Here is a 24,149-nt window from a genome sequence, read left to right as displayed (position 1 = left end):
AACTTCACATTATAATATTAAATGAAATCAACCAATTTTTAATTTCCATCACCTACCACAAGATTTGAACTTTCTTCATATCCACTTGGACTTGGTTATTCTACTTGACAAAATTTTACTATTCATCAAACTTCTTAGTAGGGCAACTTGACTTGGCTTTTTTCCACACTACCTTTCTTGGTCTTCTTCTTCTTATTGCCTATATAAGAAGCAATTTTATGTTTCCTTAACACACAATTTCACCTCTAACTATTTCTTACTGATCTTCTCAATTCCAATTTTTCTATGGCTTTTCTAAGTTCTCTTGTAGCTTCCCTTTTACTTGTTGGGCTGCTAATCCAAATTACAGGTCACTCTCTTACACATACAACTTTCGTATAGCCAGACAAATTCAAGATTTAAATTCTATTAGTTCAATCTTTAGATTTTCTGTATTGAACTCGTTACATTTAGAATTTTGGGTTATGAACTATTATTTGTTTCAATTTTAGTAAAGTTTTATACATATATTTATGCCCGCGTTAGAAGTAGTGAATTGAAATGAATTATACCATTGCTTGTCTCATGCATGCATATTTACTTATAAATGTCCTATTAAATAACACTACATATTTATTTTTGTTCTAGGAAGGTGCAGTAGGCCCTATTGATAAGGACATTAAAAAATAGGTTTAATAGTCTCACGCAATTGTGACATCTACAAATAAGTTATTTATGGATATATTAACCAACCATTAGAGTATTTTTAGTGTTTTTTATTGTGTATAATGACCAGTACGAAAGATTCACATTATCGATATCAACTTGTTTTCATTGAAGCGTTATTATTGTTGTTGTTGTTATTATTTTGACATTCTTTTTTTGTCATAATGTAGGAGCGCAGTCTATCGGAGTATGCTATGGAAAAATTGCCAATAATTTACCATTAGATCAAGATGTCATAAAATTATATAATGCTAATAACATCAAGAAAATGAGAATTTACTATCCAGATACAAATGTCTTTAATGCCCTCAAAGGAAGTAACATTGAAATAATTCTTGATGTCCCAAATCAAGATCTTGAAGCCCTAGCCAATCCTTCAAATGCCAATGGTTGGGTTCAAGATAATATAAGAAATCATTTTCCCGATGTTAAATTCAAATATATAGCCGTTGGAAATGAAGTTGATCCTGGTAGAGATAGTGGTAAATATGCACAATTTGTTGGTCCAGCAATGGAAAATATTTACAACGCGTTATCATCAGCAGGGTTGCAAAATCAAATCAAGGTCTCAATTGCGACATATTCAGGGCTCTTAACCAACACCTATCCACCTAGAGATAGCATTTTTCGCGAAGAATATAAAAGTTTCATTAATCCTATAATTGGATTTCTAGCAAGACATAATCTTCCACTCTTAGCCAATATTTACCCTTATTTTGGCCATACTGATAACACTAACGACGTTCCTCTTTCTTATGCACTTTTCAATCAACAAGGCACAAATTCTGCGGGATATCAAAATCTTTTCGATGCCCTTTTGGATTCAATGTATTTTGCTATGGAGAAACTTGGAGGACAAAATATTGAGATTATTGTATCGGAAAGTGGTTGGCCTTCTGTGGGACACCCTGCAGCAACTTTGGAAAATGCGAGGACTTATTATACGAATTTGATTAATCATGTGAAAGGAGGGGTTGGAACACCAAAGAAACCAGGAAGGACAATAGAAACTTATTTATTCGCGATGTTTGACGAAAATCGAAAGGATGGAAAACCAAGTGAGCAACATTTTGGACTCTTTTATCCTGATAAGAGGTCAAAGTATCAACTCAATTTTAATTAATGATAGCATATTATAATTAATATATAGATATTTTATATTATATATGAATAATAAGGAGAAATGGTATGTTTTTATCTTTCAATAAATGATAGTATATTTAATTAATATGTAGTGAGAAAATGTATGGTCTCTTGTGTGTTCCTTGATATAAAAAATTAATATTAAGTATTTTTAATAAGATATGTATTTTAATTGAAAGGATGTGTCCTTTCATTCTTTGGTTATAACCTTCAATTTTATTTAAATCCAACTTCTGAAGATTGCAACGTAACTTTTACAGAGTATCTTACTCTACAATATTCCTCAACGAATTATTTTATTCTCCAAAAAAGACCAAGTTCATATTTTCAAAATTTCATCGTTGTTTTCATATCAATTTTGTGTTCTTGGTTTATATTTTCCTAACTCTCTGTTTCAATTTGTCTGTCTGATTTTGATTTGACATGAAATTTAAGAAAGTAAAGAAAACTTTTGAATTTTGTGAATGAATTAAGGTATGTAGATACCAACATATCCTTTAATTTTGTGATCTTAAACTGTCCTATGGAAAGTTAAAATTAAAGAGTTGCCAAAAAAGGAAAGAAACACCCAAAAAGTACCTTAGCATTCTAAGTTTATGTCGAAGGTCAGAGGCGTATACATGAGGAGGTCACCGGGGTCACGTGAACCCATGTTCCCCTCTTGAAATCATACATAGTAGTATTATATTTTAAAAAATATATTTAAATATAGATATGTGAACCCATAGTTGAAGTATCATACTGTGCGATTATGATTGGGTGCACCTCTCTAAGTGATGTTAGAAATTTGAATCTTTTATTTATGTCATTTTATTTTCCTTTCTAAAATTGGGTAACGCCTCTCTAAGTAGGCGTTTGGCCATGCGATACCATAACACGATACGGTGTCGTGAGATGGAAACAGCGTTTGGACATGCGATTTTACGCTGATTCCATCTCATGATTCCATATCATGAGAGGTGATACCATATTCTCCAAAAACCATGATATGTGATTCCATATCATGATTTGAGATATTTTAATACAATAATTGATCCATGAGTTTATATTTTGTTAAAACAACCCCACATTTATATCTAAAATTTATAATCACATCATTACTTTTTAAAATTTATTATTCTCACCAATATAAAATTTATTATCACTTTAAATTTGGTGAATATAAAATGATAAAAGTAGAAATTCATTTGGTGAATATAAATGAGAACGAAGGGAGTAATACTTTTTTTATTTTTCATAATAAAAAAAACGTCTTAATCTTATGACTAAGCATAATATTGATAAAAGACAATTTTCATTGGCGGTGCCGCACTTTCTTAATCTTAGTATTTGCAAAATGTTCGTTCATATGACCGAAGGATATCAAGTCCAATTGATTGAGGACTTGGGAAAATTTGATCAATTAGTTATTAATATTTAGTCAAGTGGACTAGTTATAATTTTTTTGATTAAATTTTATTAGAAGTGTTTTTGACTCAAACTTGTGGTAACTTTTTAAAATTTCGTTATTCAATAATATTTAACTATTGATTTTTCTTGTAAATAGTTAGAAGTTAGTGATGTTTGTTAATTTTTATCTTAGTGCATTTAACTTCTAAGTTAATATTTACTCACTAATGTATGTTTTTTTTCTACTTTATAGGTTATTTGTAAGAGTAGTTGAGAGATATGAGCATATCAAGTACAATTTATGTTCAATTTTTTTATTAAATTAAAGTTAGATGAAACAATTATTTAACTGAAGAACAAATAACTTTGTAATAATTTATTATGCGATTTTATAATTTTTGTTTATTTGATAAGATTGAATAAACAATTGGGGCTATTTTAATAGTTTCACAATTTATGGAATTTTTATGTTTATGAGAAAATATACAACACAAAAATTCCATATCGCATGTCCAAACAAACCTTCAATTTCATCTCATGATTCCATATCATGATACCATATTGCATGGCCAAACGGGCCCTAAGTCATTTGGATAGGTAAAATAATTTTGGACCTATAATTTTTAAATTTTAATTATTTTTAGTGATAAGAACCAAAATGTTAAATCGATCAAATTTATATCTTAAATCCATCTTTTCGTAATAGTGCACTCATCATCTCATAATCTTGGATACACGCTTTCAATCTGCTATTTTTTTTTCTAGTTTATGTGATACCATTTGATTTGACACAGTGTTTAAGGAAAAAAGGAAAGCTTTTATGGTAAAACTTATGCTCTAAAATCATTTTTAGATATTTGTGTGGTTGAAAATCATTTCATTAAGAGTAAAATGAGTATTTTAAAGTTAAATTGTTTCTAGTTATAGTAAAATGACATATTTTTTGGACGTACTAAAAAGAAAAGTGTGTTGCATAAAATAGGATGAAGGGAGTTGTTGATTTCTCTCATCAGTCCTATATCTTGATTGACAATAAGATTCCTGTGGAATTAGTTGATGTAACACCCCAGAAAATCTTCGTAGTGAGTGATATTTTTGCAAGGAATTTAAAATTTCCTAAGTGTTAAGGTCAGTAGATGTACCACCTTGAGTTCCAAGAAGAATCAAAGAGAAACGCATTCAAGTCATTCCTTAGTTTTCTTAAATTTTGGGTCAACTTCAAGTGACCATAACTTTTAGTACAGAAGGATTTAGGAGACCCATAATTTATTAAATTAAAGCCCTTGGAGTCCTCTTTCCAACGGCACCAAGTTTACTCAATTCCGAGCTCTCAGTAAAAAGTTATGACTGATTTACTAACGACGCGCAAACCTGGCAGCAGCTTCGCGATGGCTCCGCGATGCGGAGCCAATACGGACCTCACTGCCTGGTGAAAGATCTTTCCGACTTTCAGCTCGTTTTAATTATTTCTTTAGGGGTATTTTAGTCCTAAAAACTCTTAGGAGGTCATCTGAATTACCCTAAGCGTATAGAAAATCAGTTTTCACAAATCAAACCCTATCTTCCACTCCAAAGATTCTACGCTCAAGAAAATCAAGAAAAGCTAAGGGCTAGGGTTCTTCTTTCCAGATTTTTCCTTCAAGTTCTTCAAGAAGACGATTCTTTCAGGTATGTAAGCTTCCATAGTGTTGGGTTTGTTCACCCACACGCCAATCATGTTAATTCCAGCGTTAAGTTCCCTCTAGAAAGTTGAAAGTATGATGTTCTTGAATTATGTTCTTGAAATTGGCTTTAGTTCTTGAGTTCAGATGAGATTGTTGAGTTCTTGATGAAATCATGTCGATTATAGAGTTGTTTTGAGTTAGGTTCTTAGGTGCATATGCTGGGTATCTGAATCTAAAGAGTAATTGAGAAAAATAACCGAGTTTAGGTGAATTGGGGTTAGACAACGAAGAAGGAAAAAGTCGAGCGTGATCTGGCACGCAAGTCCGTGTCGCGGACTTGCTCCCCCAGTGACCAAAAAGTTTCTCCACGTCGCGGGTAAGACGTGGACTCCTCTGTCTCAAAATTTAATTTTGCGTGCAATTATTTAAAACACCTTCGCGTCGCGGACAGCTTGTTCCAAGACGGTGATTTCGTAACTTTTCTCAGATTTAGCTATTCAAAATCATTCCTAAACATCATGAGATCTTTCCTATCACAAATCATAACCCTTGAATCCATAATTCAAATTCAAGGTAGAGTTAAAAGTTGAGTCTTGAGAGTTCTTCCGAACATTTTGAGAATGTCCCTTTTAGTTTATGAGGAGTCTTCTACAATTTCTAATAACTTGTTTCAAGACTCGATCAAGTGAGTATGAGAGTGAGGAAAATGTATTCGTGAGTCTACGTTGTCATCATGAGATCTTTCATATCATGAACCATAACTCTTGAATTCATAATTCACATTCAAGAGAGAGAGTTAAGAGTAGAGTTCAAGAAAGTCTTTGAGTTCAATTGTGAATCCTTTAAGATCCACAATCGATTTGAGCTAAGTTTTGAGAAGTAAGTATGAGAATGAGAAGAGTCGTATACCTGAGTTCCTTATTGATATTTTGACCCTTGAGTCAAGTCGTTCATGCCCATAACTTCCGCATGAACTCTATCAGTTTAGTATCTTTGAAAGGAGGAGTATCTTCAAGTTTTAAGTCTTGAGTATTGAGTTCCTAATCCCCTTTGAGATTAAAATTCTAATCATGGGACTATTATATGTTACCCATGAAGTCCTTGAGTTGAATTGTCCATACCCATAAATCCGCATGAAACCTATAAGTCGAGCAGTCTTGAGATGAGAAGTATCTTTGAGTCCTTGAGTTGAGTAGTTCATGCTCATAAATTCCGCATGAACCCTCTGAGTTGAGCATTCTTGAAGTGAGTAGTATTGTTAAAGTTCTTGAGTTCCAAGTATTGAGTTCTATCTTTGGTTATTGAAAACCTTGCATTGAGTCGTTCACGTCCATAATTTAGCATGAACCATAATCTAAGAAGTCTTTTACAAACGTTTTAACTTTGTTTTAAGACTTAAGTTTTGAGTTAAGCAAAGAGTGAAGAGTAAAGAGTTGAGTTCATTTCTTCAAAAGAGTATATTGGGACTATGTATTCCCAAAGAGTAAATATTTTCACATTTAAACAAGAAAGGAAACTGAGATTTCAAAAGAGCTTTTGAGCTAGTTTTTCAGTAAAGAGGAAACTATGATTTCCAAGAGAGCTTTTAAGCCAAGTTTTGAGTAATTATCTCAAACGAAAGAAAGAGTTTTGTTTTTACAAACATATGAGCTAAGTATATTTTGGGAGTAGTATTGAACACCGATATGGGGATGCGAGTTCAGATAGCTCAAGTCTCCATAAATCATGTAGCCATCATGGGTAGTAAAGGATCATACTTTTTAGATGACTCCTTAAGATGCTTTTAGTATAGACTAGTGGATCCACTTAGTTAAGCGTCCTATATGACGACAAAGTATAGGACAGTTCTGGCAGCGTGGGCAAGACACTATATCACCACTTAGGCTCATAGTGGTGGTTGTCGGTTAGAGAAACTCCCACAGTATTAATTGCATGGTTCCTCAATGGGTTCTGCTTAGTATGAATGGGGGTATGGGACTTCATTCGTACATTGCACAAGTAGACTTTGAGAGGGAGCATGATATGTATTTTTATGATATGAGTAAAGTTGAGTTTGTTATCACATTTTCTTTAACGAACTAAGTTGTTTTTACTGTTTTATAAAGTTCTCTATATATTGCATCTCTTATTGTTGCTTTATATTGAGTTGAGTATCCAGAGTTGAGTATCTTGAGTTGAGCATCTTTGAGTTGAGTATCTAATCTCTGAGTTGAGTATCTTATCCTTGAGTAAGTTTGAGTATCCTTGAGTTGAGTAAGTTTGAAAATAGGTAAGTATGTTTCCTTTTTATCAAGTTTCAAGCTTATGTTTATGTTTTAGAATTCCCCTTACATGTTCGTATATTCCACGTGATGAGCCATTTGGCCTGCATCTTCTCATGATGCAGACACATGTATTCAGGATCATCAACAGGAGCTTCGTTGATACATCCGGGAGTTCGAGTTAGCTATGGTGAGCCTCCTTGTTTTCGGAGGATTTCATTTAATTTTCAGTTTAGTTAGGATGTCATGGGTCTTGTCCCGACTTCCATCTTTTTCAGTTAGAGGCTTCATAGATAGTCACTATAGTTGAGAAGTCTATATTATTTATACATTTATTTTATTAAATGTTTTAAATAATTAAGTTACCTATTTTATGGCGAATTGAATATATTATTTTTATTCTAAGTTGTTCATTTGAGTTAAAGTTTTGTAAAGTTGATTTTATTGAATCTTATTTCAGTTTTAAGCTTTTGCATGCTTAAGTTAGTCTTCCGCTTGTAGTCAACCAGGATGATGGTTCGCTTGGGGACCAACAATGGTTCTTGAGTGCCGGCCACGTCCAGAGTGTAGACTCGGGTCGTGACAGTTGAGATGTGTGAAGTTGATCCTATGAATTAGTTGAGGCGCGTGAAAGCTAATCTGGACATCATGATCACATTTTTCTCTTAAAAAAATACTATTACTTGTAATTAATATGAAGATAAAATAAATTTTAAAATATTAATCAAAGTCTCTATAGTTTGATTCTCATAAACTAAATGTGACTAGTAAAAATAAGAGAGTTAGATAAGTAAAAACAATGAGTGGTAGTCGAGTTAGTTCGTGTGCGATTCGATCATTTTATTGGGTATTTGTTACCTTTTACTAGCATTAAAAATGTTGATATTGGATATAGATAAGAATAAATCACCTTAAAATATATCTTCTCACCAATACTGTACTCTTTTTATCTCAAATTATAAACTAGCTATTGTGGTTTTTTATTTACACGCTTCTTAAAAAAATATTAATTAGGAGAAATTTTTAATATTTTATTTTTATCTTTTTTTAAAAAAAAAGGAGAATTCAGCTTAGATTATTCACCAAGTTCAATGAGTTCAAGAAAATGAATATAATATTATTTTTGTGACAAAAAAAGAAAAGGAAAAAGGACTCTTCCCATGTGGTCAAAGGTTTCTTTGTTCTTAGTTGCATAAGTTTATGAATTTTTTTTTTTTAAAGTCCTATATTTCTTATCAAGAATAAATGCACTTTCTTCTATCTTATTTTAATTGATGTTTAAACCTTTTGGATACTTAATAAAAAAAAAAGTACAAATATAATTTATCGAGTGGATCAATACAAAATATTAACCATACGTGCCTTACGTTTAATGCCACGTAGGATGACAAGTCATCTTTAACCATATATAAAATTACATATTGCTAGTGATTTTAACATTCACTGCACAGTTAAAACAATGACACCACACGCATAGCGTATGCTTGTCATACTTCCTATTCTACCCCTCATCAAACTAAAGAATTACACTCTCAACTACCTTAACTTAGATTAAACGCAAGGGTAAAAATGTCATTTTCAATCAACTAGCTTAAACTTCAAAATTCTTATAAGATCATTAGATAAGACTCAAATCAAAATTCCATCAAGTTGTTACACTCAATATTTCAAAATTCTCAAATGGCTATTTCTTCCAAATTTGTTGGTATTCTTCTGATCGTCATCCTTATCTCTTTTCCATCGAAAATGAAAAGTGAATATGAAAATAATAATACTACAATGAAATGTGGTTCAAATAGTGATCGACAAGGATGTACAGACAATAAAATATGGGGCATTAAAGTTGAAACTTAGGTTTTGGAGCTAGGAATAATTGTGCACTCAGTAGTGATAGGATTATCCATGGGTGCATCTGATAATCCATGTACAATTTAGGCCATTAGTAGCTGCTATATGTTTCCATCAACTTTTTGAAGTAATGGTCTAGGAGGTTGCATCCTCCAGGTATATATTTATGATCGATTGCGTATATAGAACAATAATAACTATGTCTCAATTTTGTTCTAATTTTTTTTTATTTTTTCGCGTTTAGGCGAACTATGGTATGAGGATGAAATCAATGTTGGTGTTATTTTTCTCAATAACAACACCATTTGGTATAGCACTTGGAATTGGATTATCAAATGTGTATAGTGAGAATAGTCCAACATCACTCATAGTTGTGGGATTGTTGAATGCATGTTCAGCTGGTTTATTGAATTATATGGCACTTGTGGATCTTCTGCTTATGATTTTATGGGTACCAAATTGCAAAATAATATGAAGCTTCAATCTTGGGCTTATCTTGCTGTTTTATTAGGTCCTGGTGGAATGTCTATTATGGCCATATGGGCCTAAATTGGTTTTATTTTCAACTTTTTTTTTCTGCGATCAGTGCTGCGTGTAATACATTTGACTACCATATATATGGCCATATGGGCATGAAATTACATTTTAGTTTTATTTCCACATCAATGTGTAGTTATGAGTAGTGGAAATAATGTGTTAATTTCTTTTTTCGATTCATTTTAAATGCGTGATTTGAGTTGTTTTTGAGCCTTGAACTAGGATAATTTCAAACTAGAATGATGTGGACCTCCGCATATGTAGTGGCCAAGCAACAAATTCATTGTTCTTGCAAGTCATGGTATTGATCGTGGGAAGGACAACATCTTCACAACTCGAATGATCAGAAAGTTTCATAAGTAAATTAATCAATCTAGATAATTTCAGAGACCTCCTCTCAGGTTCGACTATATAGCAATAACTTCCTCTGTGGTTTGAGATATTACATTCATCTCCCTTATTGTGATATTTTTGTAACGAAACTATTTTAAATGATATATTCTCCATAATTTACCAAAACTACCCTTATTTGCCATCTTTTATTAGACTCTGCTTTTAAAATATAAATCTCCTCTCAAAGTTTTTAAAACCGAATAAAATTTCAAGCAACAATCATCTTTGTGTGTAACAAATCAGTGTAATTCCTGCATAAAACATTCTTTTTTCTTCCTTTAAACTTTTGCTAATAAGAAATAATGATTAATATAAAAATTTCATATCCTTGTATTGGTTCATAAGCAAAACCACAAGGGAGATTAATGTTATTAAGCCAAACTTGAGGGGATATCTCTGAAATTATCCCATCAATCTATTGTAAATAAATTAGTTCTGCCAATAGCCTCCAAGAACTCTAATAATACATATTGAGTTTATCTTGAAGAGCCCAGCAAAATTTTGATATCTACATGTTCTTCTATCTTGGATATTTAAATGTTAATTTTATTTTTAATATTTGGTCCACCAAAAATCACAACTTATGCTATCATATCGCATGTGACACATCACAGTTGACCTCATCTTGTTCTCCCTTTTTTGTTATATTTCTCCGCGTGATTATTTTGAATTTAAGTTCTCCACTCTTGTTGTTGCTTTTTTTAAAAATATTTTTCCATTTAATTTTCTTTCTTATTTTCTCTTCTTCATGCTATCCTTTTTCTATGTTATCCTTCATTTTTTTCAACGGACCGTTTTCTATTTTTTGGCTTTTAGCAATGTTTATTCTTATTTTTGCCTTTAGCAATAACTGACAAAACTTTTTTTCCCCTAAATTTAACTGGAAGCAAGGACTACAATTCTGAAAATATTTTACCAAAAGTGATGACACCAAAAACTTCAAAAACTTTATGAAATTTTCTATCACTTTAATGTTAAAAGAAATTGAACAAATAAATATGCATTTTAATGCATTTTGTAGTTGCAAAGGTTGTGTTCTTATTGATATTAACGTACTCCAATTTATGTTAACATTGAATACAAAATTTGCATCTTTGGTAAAAATTATATCAAATTTGAGGATGCTTACTACCTCAAGAATTTGTTTACTCTGTTTTTTATATTTTTATTTACAATTATAATAATCTTCTTTTCATGTGTATTTCAAAGGAAAACATCTATTTTATGTCTTCAAATATATTATGCTTACTATAGAACTAGCCATTATTATGTGTTTATAGTTTATAGCTATGTAGGCAAAGAGTTAGTATTCATTATATAATATATAACTACATGAAAAATTCTTAGTTAATAGAATATTAGTAATTTGTTGCAATATGATACCTTGGTTCTTATTTTCAAAAAAAATATTAATATACAATACTACAACAACAACAACAACATACCCAGTGAAATCCCACTAGGTGGGGTCTGGGGAGGGTAGAGTGTACGCAGACCTTACCACTACCTCATGGAGGTAGAGAGGCTGTTTCCAGGAGACCTTCAGCTCAAGTACATCAAATCTAAGTGAAAGGAGAGAGATATATATAAAACATAACAACCAATACAAAAGATAGTGTATAATCAACAAATGAGACAATAACATCAAGAAAGTAATGTGAGGAGTGAAACGCAGTAAACAGCATAAGGCTAGGACTACTCCAAACGCTAACAACCCATACCCTCGCAAGGGAAGGCAACACGCTAACCCTACTAACCTTCAACCTTAATACGCGACCTCCACTCCTTCCTATCTAGAGTCATGTCCTCGGTAATGTGAAGCATAGCCAAGTCTTGTCTAATCACCTCTTCCCAATACTTCTTGGGCCTACCTCTACCCCTCCGCGTACCCTCTACCACCATTACCTCGCACCTCCTCACTGGGGCGTCTGCGCTCCGTCTCTTCACATGTCCAAACCATCTCAGTCTCGCTTCCCTCAGCTTGTCCACCACAGAGGCCACTCCCACCTTCTCCCGGATAACCTCATTCCTAATCTTGTCGCTCCTAGTGTGCCCACACATCCATCTCAACATCCTCATCTCCGCAACATGCATTTTTTGGACATGTGCGTTCTTGACTGGCCAACACTCCGCTCCATACAACAAGGCCGGTCTAACTACCACTCTGTAGAACTTACCTTTAAGTTTCGGTGGAATTTTCTTATCACACAATACTCCAGAGGCAAGCCTCCATTTCATCCAAGCAACCCCAATGCGATGTGTGACATCATCGTCGATGTCACCACTCCCTTGGATTACAGCCCCAAGATACTTAAAACTTTCCTTCTTAGTAATGATCTGTGCGTCAAGTCTCACTTCCACATCTGTCTCATCCAACACATCACTGAATTTGCACCCCAAATATTCTGTTTTGGTCCTACTCAACCTGAACCCTTTGGACTCCAGCGTTTGTCTCCACACCTCCAACCGCGCATTAACTCTATCCCGCGTCTCATCAATCAGTACTATGTCATCCGCAAATAACATACACCATGGGACCTTCTCCTGAATAGACCGCGTCAACTCATCCATCACCAAAGCAAAAAGGAAAGGGCTTAGGACTGATCCCTGGTGCAGCCCCATCTCAACTGGGAAATGTTCTGAGTCTCCTCCAACTGTTCTAACCCGAGTCTTGGCTCCACCGTACATGTCCTTTATCGCTTTAATATAAATCATCGGGACTCCTTTAGACTCCAAGCACCTCCAGAGGACATTCCTCGGTACTTTGTCATAGGCCTTTTCAAGGTCAATGAACACCATATGTAGGTCTCTCTTCCTTTCTCTATATTTTTCTACCAGTCTACGCATAAGATGAATGGCTTCGGTAGTCGAACGTCCCGGCATGAATCCAAATTGGTTCTCCGAGATGGACACCCCTCTTCTCACCCTCATCTCCACCACTCTCTCCCAAATCTTCATAGTATAGCTCAACAATTTGATACCCCTGTAGTTGTTACAGTTTTGGATATCACCCTTGTTTTTATACAACGGAATCATTGTACTCCACCTCCATTCATCCGGCATTTTTGCTGTCTTAAAGATAACATTAAACAGCCCAGTTAACCACTTTATGCCTGCCTTGTCCATGCTCTTCCAAAATTCTACAGAAATCTCATCGGGTCCGGTCGCTCTTCCCCTACTCATCCTACTAATAGCCTGTATAACTTCCTCGGTCCTAACGATTTAATTAAAAGTTCTAAAGTATTATATAAAATTATATTGTCATTTAACTAAAAACTTAAAAATTTAAAAAGAAACTTAAGTACATATTCAAATTTTCCAAATATTAATTATGACTTTTTAATACGTACATATCGTAGTTACTTTCTAGTGGTTATAAGAAAAGTTTTGCTGAAAATTAAAATTGATTATGACTTAGAGATAATTGAAACAAAAATTTGACAATTTGGAAAGAAAGATATAATGCATTCTTGTGTCACTATACAAAAATTTATAATTTTTCATATTTAAAAGACTTAAAAATGATATATTGTTCTATATAATATATAATATCAAATTATCATGATAAAAGGTCCCTTTTTTTTTCCTTACATTTTATTTTGATTTTGTTCAAATGTGTGATCAAATTAGGTTATATTTCTATCTCTCATTAATTAGTACATATGTTTACTCCGTACATTTTAAAAACCAAATGAGGAATTACACATAGATATATCTGAGCATTCTCCTGCTCTACGAAGTCGGTCCCTTTTTCCCAATTTTCTTTCGTCTACATAGGCTCCACCATCATGGAGCTACAAATCCCACAATTGGTTACAAATTTTAGAGGAATTCAAAATTTAAACGCGAAGTAAATTGGAGTAGATTTGAGTTTTTCATGTTTGTTATTATTTGTATAATGTTGTATATCGAATTTTTGAATATTTATGCAAGAAAATAGTAGGGTTATACGACTGAAAACTTAAAATCAATGTGTATTGTGAGAATAATCCAACATCACTCATAGTTGTGGGTACCAAATTGCAAAACAATATGAAGCTTCAATCATGGGCTTAACATTATTAGGTGCTGGTGGAATGTTTGTTGGGAAACTTACATAAATATACTATATTAAAAAAATATTTATCATTTATAGCAATAACATTTTTTTTCACTTGATCACTTTTAATTCATTTATAATACAGTTTTAATACATATTACAAAGAAGAATTTATTATTCACATATAATACAAGTTTTATTGATGGTTAATACATTTATCACACATTTTAATACACTTATAACACAATGTGTCTATTTCTTACCAAACAAGCATAATATATTTTTAAAAAACAGTTATAATACATATATATTGCATACATAATTCACTTTTAATACATATTGCAGATTTAACATAGTATTGCTATGAATGGTAATAAATAAAAAGTATCGCTAAAATCAGTAATTATTTATTAAAAAGTATCAATCCATCTAATTTTTCCATGTTTGTTATGGCCATATGGGCCTAAATTGGTTTTATTTTCAACCTTTTTTACTCGAAACTTATACTACCATATGTGACGTGTCCTTAATAAGCGAAAAATCATCGCATGCGACATATCACACTTGACCTCATCTTGTTCTCCTTTCTGTCGTAATTCTCCTCGTGGTTATTTTCAATTTAAGTTCTCCTACTCTTGTTCTTGCTTTTTTAATTTTTTTTTGGAAAAATTACAAGAATATACTATTTAAGACCTTAATTTACCTAGTATTATTTTAGTTTTTTTATTTATAACATTAGCATTTTAATTACAAATATGACATTTTATTATAAATTAAAAATCTACACGATTTTATGTACTATTTTATTGGTTGGTGGACTAAATTTTTGGGAGTCATATTTTATCTTTTATTTTAATTAATTTTTAGAATCTCAATCACAATTATATTTGGATACGTTTTCTTTAATAAATATCTTACTTTCTCTTTCATATTAACCTTACACGGAAGAAATACCATTGATGTACTTTTTTTTCCTTGGTAAATGCATTGCTGCACACATTTTTTTCATCTTTTTCAAGAAAATTTTTTGAAACTCCTTCTTGAAAATATTTCTCTTTGTTTCTTTTAAAAATCATTTCTTACAACACAATTTTTTTTCTCTTTGAATAGATCGATTATGAGTAAGAAAGTTGCTTTTGATAATGCTCCCGGAAAGAGTCCTCGTTTGATGAAGGCGTATATCAATGTCAAGAGCTCGATTGTTTGTTCAAAATAAAAAATTACAACTGTTAATTTGAAGAAGATATGCATTATCATAGTTAATATGATTTATATCATGTGGTCCATAAATTATCGGAAAAAATTTTAAACACATTTTTTTTGTGTACACTTTGGTGGTCAATTTGGTACAATTATTGATGATATGTTATTTTAAATAGTGATATGTGTTAAGGAATATACTTTGGTAGCTGATCCGGTATAATAATTGGTGATTTATTGGTTATTAACAGAAATATGTTTTTGTGTATATATTTGATGGATGGTATAGTTAAAATATTGATAATTTGTTGATTTCAATTTGATGGATGGTGGTCGATTTAGTACAATTATTGATGATATGTTAGTTTAAATAGTGATATGTATTAAGGAATATACTTTGATAGTTGATCCGGTACAATAATTGGTGATTTGTTGGTTATTAACCGTAATATGTTTTAGTGTATATATTTTGATGGATGGTATAGTTAAAATATTGGTAATTTGTTGATTTCAATTTAATGGATGGTGTGATTAATTTTTTGGCGATATATCGATATAGAACAATAAAAGAAATTGATTTTTAATTGATGGTAATGTTGATTTTAGTTATATGTTCCAAACCTGCAATGCATAACAACATAATCTAATCAAGTATATATCAACTTTTTAGAATCATCAAATTAATTTACATGGTGTACAATGTGGTGTAACCTTTGTGTCAAGTTCAAATTTTAATAACTATAACAACTAAAAATAATTGGTGGATTTGTTGGTTAAAAAATAATGGTAATTTGTTGATTTAAAGTTGCAATATGTTATAGTATATATATACTTTGATGTAAGGTATGACTAATTTTTTGGTGATATGTTGGTTTAGAACTATAAAAGATATTGATTTATAATTGATGGTAAAGTTGATTTTAGTTATGTTACAACCCTATAATACGTAATACCATAATCTAATCAAGTATATATCAATTTTTTAGTATCATTAAATTAATTTACATGGTGTACAATATGATTTAATTTTGATGTCAAATTCAAATAAATCTAATTTAATTTTACCATAATGAATGAATTATACCAAATTATAACCAAATAAATTAAAATATATAAATCCATACATTGATGATAAATTTATTATTGGTTATATGTTCCAACTACGTTGGTGTAAAAAAAGATTTAAACAAAAAAATTGAAGGGAGAGAACTAAAGAAAAACAAAGAAATTTTTCAGAAAATAAAATGAGGTATATAAAAAGAAAAAAAAAGGAGAAAGAGACGAGTGAAGAGAGTTTAGAAAAAAAAGGGTGGAGAGAAAAAGAGAATCAGTTTGTTTAGTATTTTAAGAAGAAGATTAGAAAAGGGGAGGAAAATAAGGAAATAAAAATATTGAGGGATTAATTATTGAGAGATTTGTGGAAGGTAAATATCAAAATAAGAGAAAAATAAGGAATGAAATCTTATTTAATATAGGAACGTGTATTGTTGTATTATTTATACCAATTTATTTCTTATTTATTTTTTATTTATTTTGTTTTTGTAAAAAAACTATTGCTATATAGGTGAAAAGTTAAATTATTGTTATATAAGGGTTATTTAGGTGTTTATATTGTACATTTAAGTTTTTCACCCTTTTTTTATTTTTTTTATACTTTTCCATTTGGTTTTCTTTCTTATTTTTCTTTTTTGTGCTATCCTTTTCTATGTTATTCTTCATTTTTTTTCTATTAATCGTTTTCTAATTTTTGCCTTTTAGCAACGTTTATTCTTATTTTTGTCTCAAATCATTTTTCCCTAAATTTAATTGTCATCAATGACTATATTTCTAGCAATGACTATATTTCTGATAAATATTTTACCAGAAGTGATGATATGGTGAGTGTAATACAATCTATGGTGCGTGAAATACAATCAATTATATCTCTACGAGGTAAATAAAGCTTTATTTATTATTCAATTTCATTTTAAATTCGTGCCACCAAATATATGGATCCATTTTCTTTGTTGAAGCTTAGTTGATTTTGTAAAATCCCTTTTTCTTACGATCGATGAAGAAAAAGGGTTTTTCAATATTTTATATGATTTTATTAATAGAGTCGCCACTTGGAATTGAGTTATGGTGTTCCAAGTCATGAGCTGAAATTTCAAAATGGTCAAAAATCACGTGTCTACAAATTTTTCATATAATTACTTTCTTCTTTTGAAGAAAATTGGATAGACAAAAAGGGTGACTTTATAAAATTATAATAACTATATATAAAATAAGTAATCATATGAGAAATCAACTCGAAGAAAAAGTATGAAGACATTTGCATATGAGGGGAAAAGTATAGGGCTCTTTATATGTTAATTATCACTATACATAAATTTGAGATCATATTTTGCAGTTTGATTTGGATAGAAGAGTCCAAAGTGATTTTCTGTGACTTCTCCATGCTTTTGATTTTCATCAAACATCGCAAACAAATAAGTTTCTATGATCCTTCCTGGTTTCTTTTGTGTTCCAACCCCACTTTTTACATGATTAACCAAATTCCTATAATAAATTTGAGCATTTTCGAGAGTTGCTGAAGGGTGTCCGTTAGAAGGCCAACCAGTTTCCGATACAACAATCTCCACATTTGGGCCTCCGGCTTTCTCTATAGCAAAATATGTAGAATCCAAAAGGGCATCGAAAAGATTTTGATATCCAATCGAATTTTCACCTTGTTGGTTGAAAAGTGCATAAGAAAGCGGTATATCGACCATGTTATAAATATGGCCAAAATAAGGGTAAATATTGGCTAAGATTGGAAGGTTATTTCGCGCTAGAAATTCAATTATAGGGTTAATGAAACCCTTAAATTCTTCGCGAAAAATACTATCTTTGGGTGGGTAGGTGTTGGCTAAAAACCCTGAATATGTCGCAGTTGAGACCTTGATCTTATCTTGTAACCCTACTGCTGATAACGCGTTGTAAACATTTTTCATCACGGAAAGAACAAATTGCGAAATTTGACCATTAGATACTTCATTTCCTATAGATATATATTTGAATTTAACATCTGGGAAATGACTTTTTATATTATCTTGAACCCAACCATTAGCATTTGAAGGATTCGTTAGGGCTTCAAGATCTTGATTTGGGACATCAAGAATTATTTCAATGTTACTTCCTTTGAGAGCATTGAAGACATTTGTATCTGGATAGTAAATTCTCATTTTTCTGATCCCATTGGCCTTGTATAGATTTATGACATCTTGATCTGATGGTAAATTGTTGGCAATTTTTCCATAACATACTCCAATATTAGAATATGCCCCTATAACAACAACAACAACAACAACAACAACTTCAGTGTCATTCCATAAGTGGGGCTTAAAGAGGGTGTGTGCACGTACGCAACCTTAATTACTCTTAACGGCCTTATGAAGGTAAATAAACTGTTTTCGATAGAGTCCCGACTGAAGTAAATCATATCTAAGAAACAAGAAAGAGAAAATGATGTCAAAACACGCTACAATATTAGAGGGGAAAAGAAAGAGAAAATGATGTCAAAATAACAACAACAAAAATGTATCCAGTGTAATCCCAAAAGTGGAATTTAGGGAGCATGGTATGTACTATGTACGTACACAACCTTATTCTTATCTTATGAAGTTAACATTTTTTATTTCTACCAAAGTCTCGACTCATCAAGTAAATCATATCTAACAAATAAATAGCGAAAAAGATTGTTAGACAAAAACAACACAGTTTTATATCTGGTTTTTATAACAATACCATACAATAATCAAAATATATAATATGATCCGAGTAACCAGAGTTAACATAAATATAACTAGAACCTATGTGAAAAAAAGAAATAAGTATATATACAGTCGATCAATAACAATTCTAAATTCAACAATTCTAAATTATGAATTTGCCTTTATCGTGTGTATGTGTAGAGAAAGAAAGAAAAAGACCTGTCATTTGGACATTACACATCAACAACCCAATAAGTAGAAGGATAGTTGCAACCAAGCCACTTTTAGTGAACAAGTAGCACAAAGCCATTGAAAAAAAATGGAACATGTAATTTGTATATCAAAAACCCATTTTATTGCTTCTTATATAGGAAAATATTAAATACACATTTCTTTTATTGTTCGTTAGCGCTGTTTCTTTTTAAATTATAGCTACAAAATTAAAGTTGGAGAATCCAACCATACCAAGTGAGGCACTACATGGAATAATAGTGCAATTTTGTCAAAATTGAAGAAAATTTGCACAAATTCTAACCCAAAAGTGATGGAGGTCTATGGAATTGTACAAGGAAAAAATGGATTGCATTTAATATATTTGCATGATGAATGTTTATTAGGTTATCATAACATGACACATGAAAATACAATTAGGTTTCTTTTGATAAAAAGAACTTACATATATTTACTGATTATTATTTATCTTTTTTTTGAACTATTAATTTAAGTGATTGTGCTTATATTGGTGTATTTTAATAATTAAGTGAATTTCGAGCTAAATGATCAAGACAACCACCAAAAATAAGTCACGTCCGGTCTTGGGGGCAGAGCTTGAACTAAGAGGGTTCACCCGAATCTTATTTAATGAAAATTTATACTATTTAATAAGTTCAGATTTTTTGTATTCTGTAAATATATTCTAGACATGATTTTTAAAGAATTAATTTGAATCTTTAAATCTATACTGTGAGTTAGGTACAATTTTTGTATGCACATATGATATTTCTATATTCACTTGAAAAGTCTTAAATTAGATGTGCCTCACATCTTCATTAGCTAAAATTGAATAGTATTTGTTATAAAATAATAATAATAAAAATACAAGACAAGAAGAGATGTTGAGAAAGAATATTTTAGAGAGGGAAAAAAATGAAGAAAGAATTTGATGTACAAATCAAAATGAATTGTAGTCTTCTATTTTAACCTTAAGAAAAAATGTTGTTACGAGTTTTAAGATTATTCTGTAAGCGCCTAGTTTGATAACAAGGTATATCTTCAAGAAGTTGCTACAAGACTTTTCTAAAAGCTGTTTGCATAAATTATTTTGCCATGTTATTCGCTTATATATGTCTAATCAGTCAATCATGCTACCTAGCCCTGATATTTTAGAAAACAATCTACAAGATGTTTTGTCATGCCCCGAGCCTATATCCTGGCCGGGACTGACACTCGAGAATCATTGCTGGCCCAAGCAGACCCTTGGCCTGACTTACTTACTCAACGGAAGACTTAACTTATCAAGATAAACCCAAACAAAACTTATAATGTTATAAAGAAAACATTCAACTAGCCAATTAGGCAAACTCAAGTCTCATCATAAGATAATGAAATGAAAAGACTAAAGAACTAACATCTGACTGTCTATGAAGCCTCTAAACAATTGAGATGGATGTCGGGACAGGACCCATGACATCCTAATGAACTAATAATAATACTGAAAGCAATAAAAGGGATCCTCCAGAAAGCAAGGAGGCTCACCACAAGACTCTGAGTGCTCAACTGGATCAATGATGCGCTAGATGCTGATCCTGGTTACCTGTGTCTGCATCATTAAAAGATGCAGGCCAAATGGCATCAGTACATTGAATGTACGAGTATGCGAGGGGAATTCTAAAACAAGACATAAGCTTGAAAGGAACTGAAGAACTTACCTTGCTCAACTCAACTCAACTTAACTCATTTCAATATAAAACAGTAATGTAAATGCAATATAAAGAAAAACTTTTAAAACATGGATGTCAACTCTTTGTGTTTAGAAATACAATAATACTCTGTGTGTATGCAAAGAACAATATAACTCTGAAATGTATATAAAAATACATATAAACTATGTATATAAGAATACAAATACTTCTGTGGGAGTTTCTCTAACGGACAACCATCACGTAAGAGCTATTGTGATGATACATCATTTTGCCTCACGCTACCAGGGCCTTCTTATACCTTGCCGAGGGTATAGAACCTGAACTACTAAGTGGATCCACTAGTCTATGCTAAAAAGCACTGAAGGAATCATCTAAAAAGTATGACCCTTTTCTACCCATGATGGCTACATAGTTTATGGGGGCTGTGAGTTGTCTGAACTCTTTCCCATATCGGTGCTCAATACTATCCCCAAAATATGATACTAGCTCTTATGTTTAAGAACATTCTTCTTTCTGAGATTTTAGATAATTGCTCAAAAACTTAGCTCAAAGGCTACCTTGTAAATCAAAGTTTCCCCTCATGCTTAATTGTGAAAGCGTTTACTCTTTACTGAAAACTAGCTCAAAGGCTCTTTGGAAATCAAGGTTTCCTTTCTTGTTTAAATGTGAAAACATTTTAAACTCTTTGGGAATACATAGTCCCCATTTACTTCTTTGAAGAAATGAACTTCAATCTTTACTCTTTACTCAACTTGAACTTTAACTCTTAAAACAAAGTTAAAACATTTAAAAAAAAGACATTTGGAAAACTCTAAGAGCTTCTCTTGACTTGACTCTTACTTCTCTTGACTTTGATCTTAACTTTCCTTGAATTGAATTATGGATTCAAGGCTCATGATCTCATGTTTATGGATGATTTCATGATGTTTAGACGTACCTTAGAGTGTTGGAATCAACTAGAAAACATAGGTACGTTGCTAAGGAACTAGTACGAAAAGATGGGGAAGAAATGGGAAAAACTGGCGTCCTTGGCGCTCTGAGAGGTGCAGGGAGCCAATCCATGAAATTCAGAGAGTGACTTGGGGTGCTCTGGCTGGCGCGGAGCCCCAGAGGTCAAAATTCAGAGGCCTCTTCTTAGGACTCTGAGAGGGGCGGCGCCCCAGGACCCTACTCAGGTGCTCCCCAACTTTTCTTCTTCGTTTTTCATCTCTAAACTCTCTAATTTCACTTGGTTCATTCCCCAAACACTTAGAATCGATTACATGTTCAAAGTATGAAAGATTCTACTCGAAATCACACCCAAAAACATGAATCGAACTCAAGAAACTTCAACAACACAAACCTACAAGAATTCAAACGTATTTCATCTAGAACTCATAGAATTTACTTTCAAATCAAATAAACTTCGCTGAATTGAATCATGATTGGCGCGTGGGTGAACTAACCCAACGCTATGTGATTTCACATACCTCGTAGGATTGAATCCTTGGTGAAATCCACAATCAAACTTGAACGTTCTTGACGAATCTTGCCTTTTCTCCTTTCTCTAAGCCCTAGCGTGAACTTCAACTTTTCTAAACTGATCTAATTCTGATTTGACCCACCCCAATTAAACTCCTAAAAACAGATTAAAATAATTGGGATAGGAAAAGACTAAAATACCCCTTTAGACTTTCCTTAATTGAACAGCCCAACTTCAAATGGGCATATCTTACTCATACGAACTTGGATCGCGCAAACTCGGCGGCGTTGAAAAGATTATTCCAAGATCTTTCCTACGATAACTGGAAACACACCTAACTCATCCTGATCCAAGAATTATGGTCGTTTGAAGTTGACCAAAAATTCAACTTAACATAACATATTTTCCAGATTTTTATATTATTTCCAAAAATGACTATTTCCATTTCTTAACTTCTTCCTAGTTATTTCAATTTGCGAGATGTTACATATTTTCACGACGCTGTCTGTATAAACTACTTGCCTTAACTGCAATATTTCTTAGAAAGTTACCATAGGACTTTCTAATTGCAAGCTATACTTGCTTGAGTCATACTTGACTGCAAGCTTATTAAAAAAAATCGGAGTAGTATTAAATGAACATCCACAATTCTATATGTCTAATCAGTCAATCACGCTACCTAACAAGCCCCACTATTTTATTATCATAAATTGATAGGGCAAAAAATATGACTTTTCTTAGATGAGCCAAGTAAATATGGTGTTTTGTTCAAGTTCATCGTATCGTGATTGGTATTGTCTTCATTAATGGGGTTGTGTGGAATACTTATTTTTCCAAAAATAATAGAGAAAAAGAAAATTGGAAACAAAATTAAAAGATGGAGAGTTGAAACCTCATCAATACGACGAAGGTTTAGATAGTTAACCAACTGATTTATTAAGATTTATAACTATTATGATAAAACATAGCGGTGGTTTCAATTAGATTTGATATTAGTTTTATTTTTGTCTTACCCATAGTTAGGTGTTTGACCCAACTTACTATTATTAGCAAAAGATATAGAGATTGAGATAAGGCGTAACTATCCCTACACTATGAACAAAATCCTTGAGATGCATCTTAACTAAACTAAGGTCCTATTACCACCAAATTCATTTTTTTTTTGGTAATTTTATACAGCTCTTGGCTTACGTGGCACACTTCGTGACTCCACGTAGTTGAGGCTCGTGAGAGAACAAAAAAATGTTTTTTTGGGAGGGGGAGGGAGGGGGGAGGGGTAATAGGACCTTAGTTTAGTTAAAATGTGTTTCTGGATTTCGGTTCTCGTGTAAGGGGTACTTATGCCTTTATCTCAGATTTGATGAAGACGAAAAATGAATAAGAAAGTAAGAAAGGAAGAAATATATAATAAACAAGAATAATTAATTTTAAAAATGATTTTACCTGACTTAAAATTAAATTAATCGAACTGCAATACAAATACCGAATGTCCTACATGAAAAACACAGAAAAATTATGCTCAATTTGAGCTTTTTCCTCGTATTGAATGGAATCAGCCATTTATCATCGTACAATTCATTGACTCCATCACAGTACTACTAGATTTGAACTTTCTACATAATTTTAATATTTTCTTCATATGGACAAATATTACATTGTTATATACTTAATAAATATTTCATGAAGTGCTTCACAGGGCATGACTTGGTATTCTATACAAAATTATACTTTTAATTAACATTTTCTTCCTTGCCCTCTTCTTCTTGTCTACTTTCTCCGTGTTAAATTATGTGATGGTATTTAACGGAATATACAATTTGATAATATATATATATATATATATATATATATATAT

The 24,149-nt window shown here is 31.9% G+C and overlaps 2 protein-coding genes across 5 annotated transcripts in view; one reads left to right on the top strand and one right to left on the bottom strand.

Annotated features, from left to right (window-relative positions):
• Positions 1-24,149, bottom strand: part of LOC125849767 (glucan endo-1,3-beta-glucosidase) — a 77,262-nt gene that overhangs the window by 32,739 nt on the left and 20,374 nt on the right. Inside the window, exons 1-2 of one of the 3 annotated variants that reach the window (XM_049529740.1) lie at positions 19,130-19,224; positions 18,205-18,483 (exon numbers count right to left, since the gene is read on the bottom strand). In XM_049529740.1, coding sequence (XP_049385697.1) covers positions 18,205-18,483; positions 19,130-19,220 — 370 coding nt within the window. In that variant the 5' untranslated portion in view covers positions 19,221-19,224. Of the gene's footprint in view, positions 1-17,886; positions 18,484-19,129; positions 19,225-24,149 lie in introns of those variants that run through there. The other 2 variants (XM_049529739.1, XM_049529741.1) reach the window with 2 other exon arrangements.
• Positions 237-24,149, top strand: part of LOC125849769 (glucan endo-1,3-beta-glucosidase A-like) — a 27,121-nt gene continuing 3,208 nt past the window's right edge. Inside the window, exons 1-2 of one of the 2 annotated variants that reach the window (XM_049529743.1) lie at positions 237-349; positions 876-1,983. In XM_049529743.1, coding sequence (XP_049385700.1) covers positions 286-349; positions 876-1,828 — 1,017 coding nt within the window. In that variant the 5' untranslated portion in view covers positions 237-285 and the 3' untranslated portion in view covers positions 1,829-1,983. Of the gene's footprint in view, positions 350-875; positions 1,984-24,149 lie in introns of those variants that run through there. The other variant, XM_049529744.1, reaches the window with a different exon arrangement.

Source organism: Solanum stenotomum, unplaced genomic scaffold, assembly GCF_019186545.1.
Source record: "Solanum stenotomum isolate F172 unplaced genomic scaffold, ASM1918654v1 scaffold10327, whole genome shotgun sequence".
NCBI lineage: Eukaryota > Viridiplantae > Streptophyta > Magnoliopsida > Solanales > Solanaceae > Solanum > Solanum stenotomum.
This window is presented reverse-complemented; position numbering and strand designations above follow the sequence as displayed.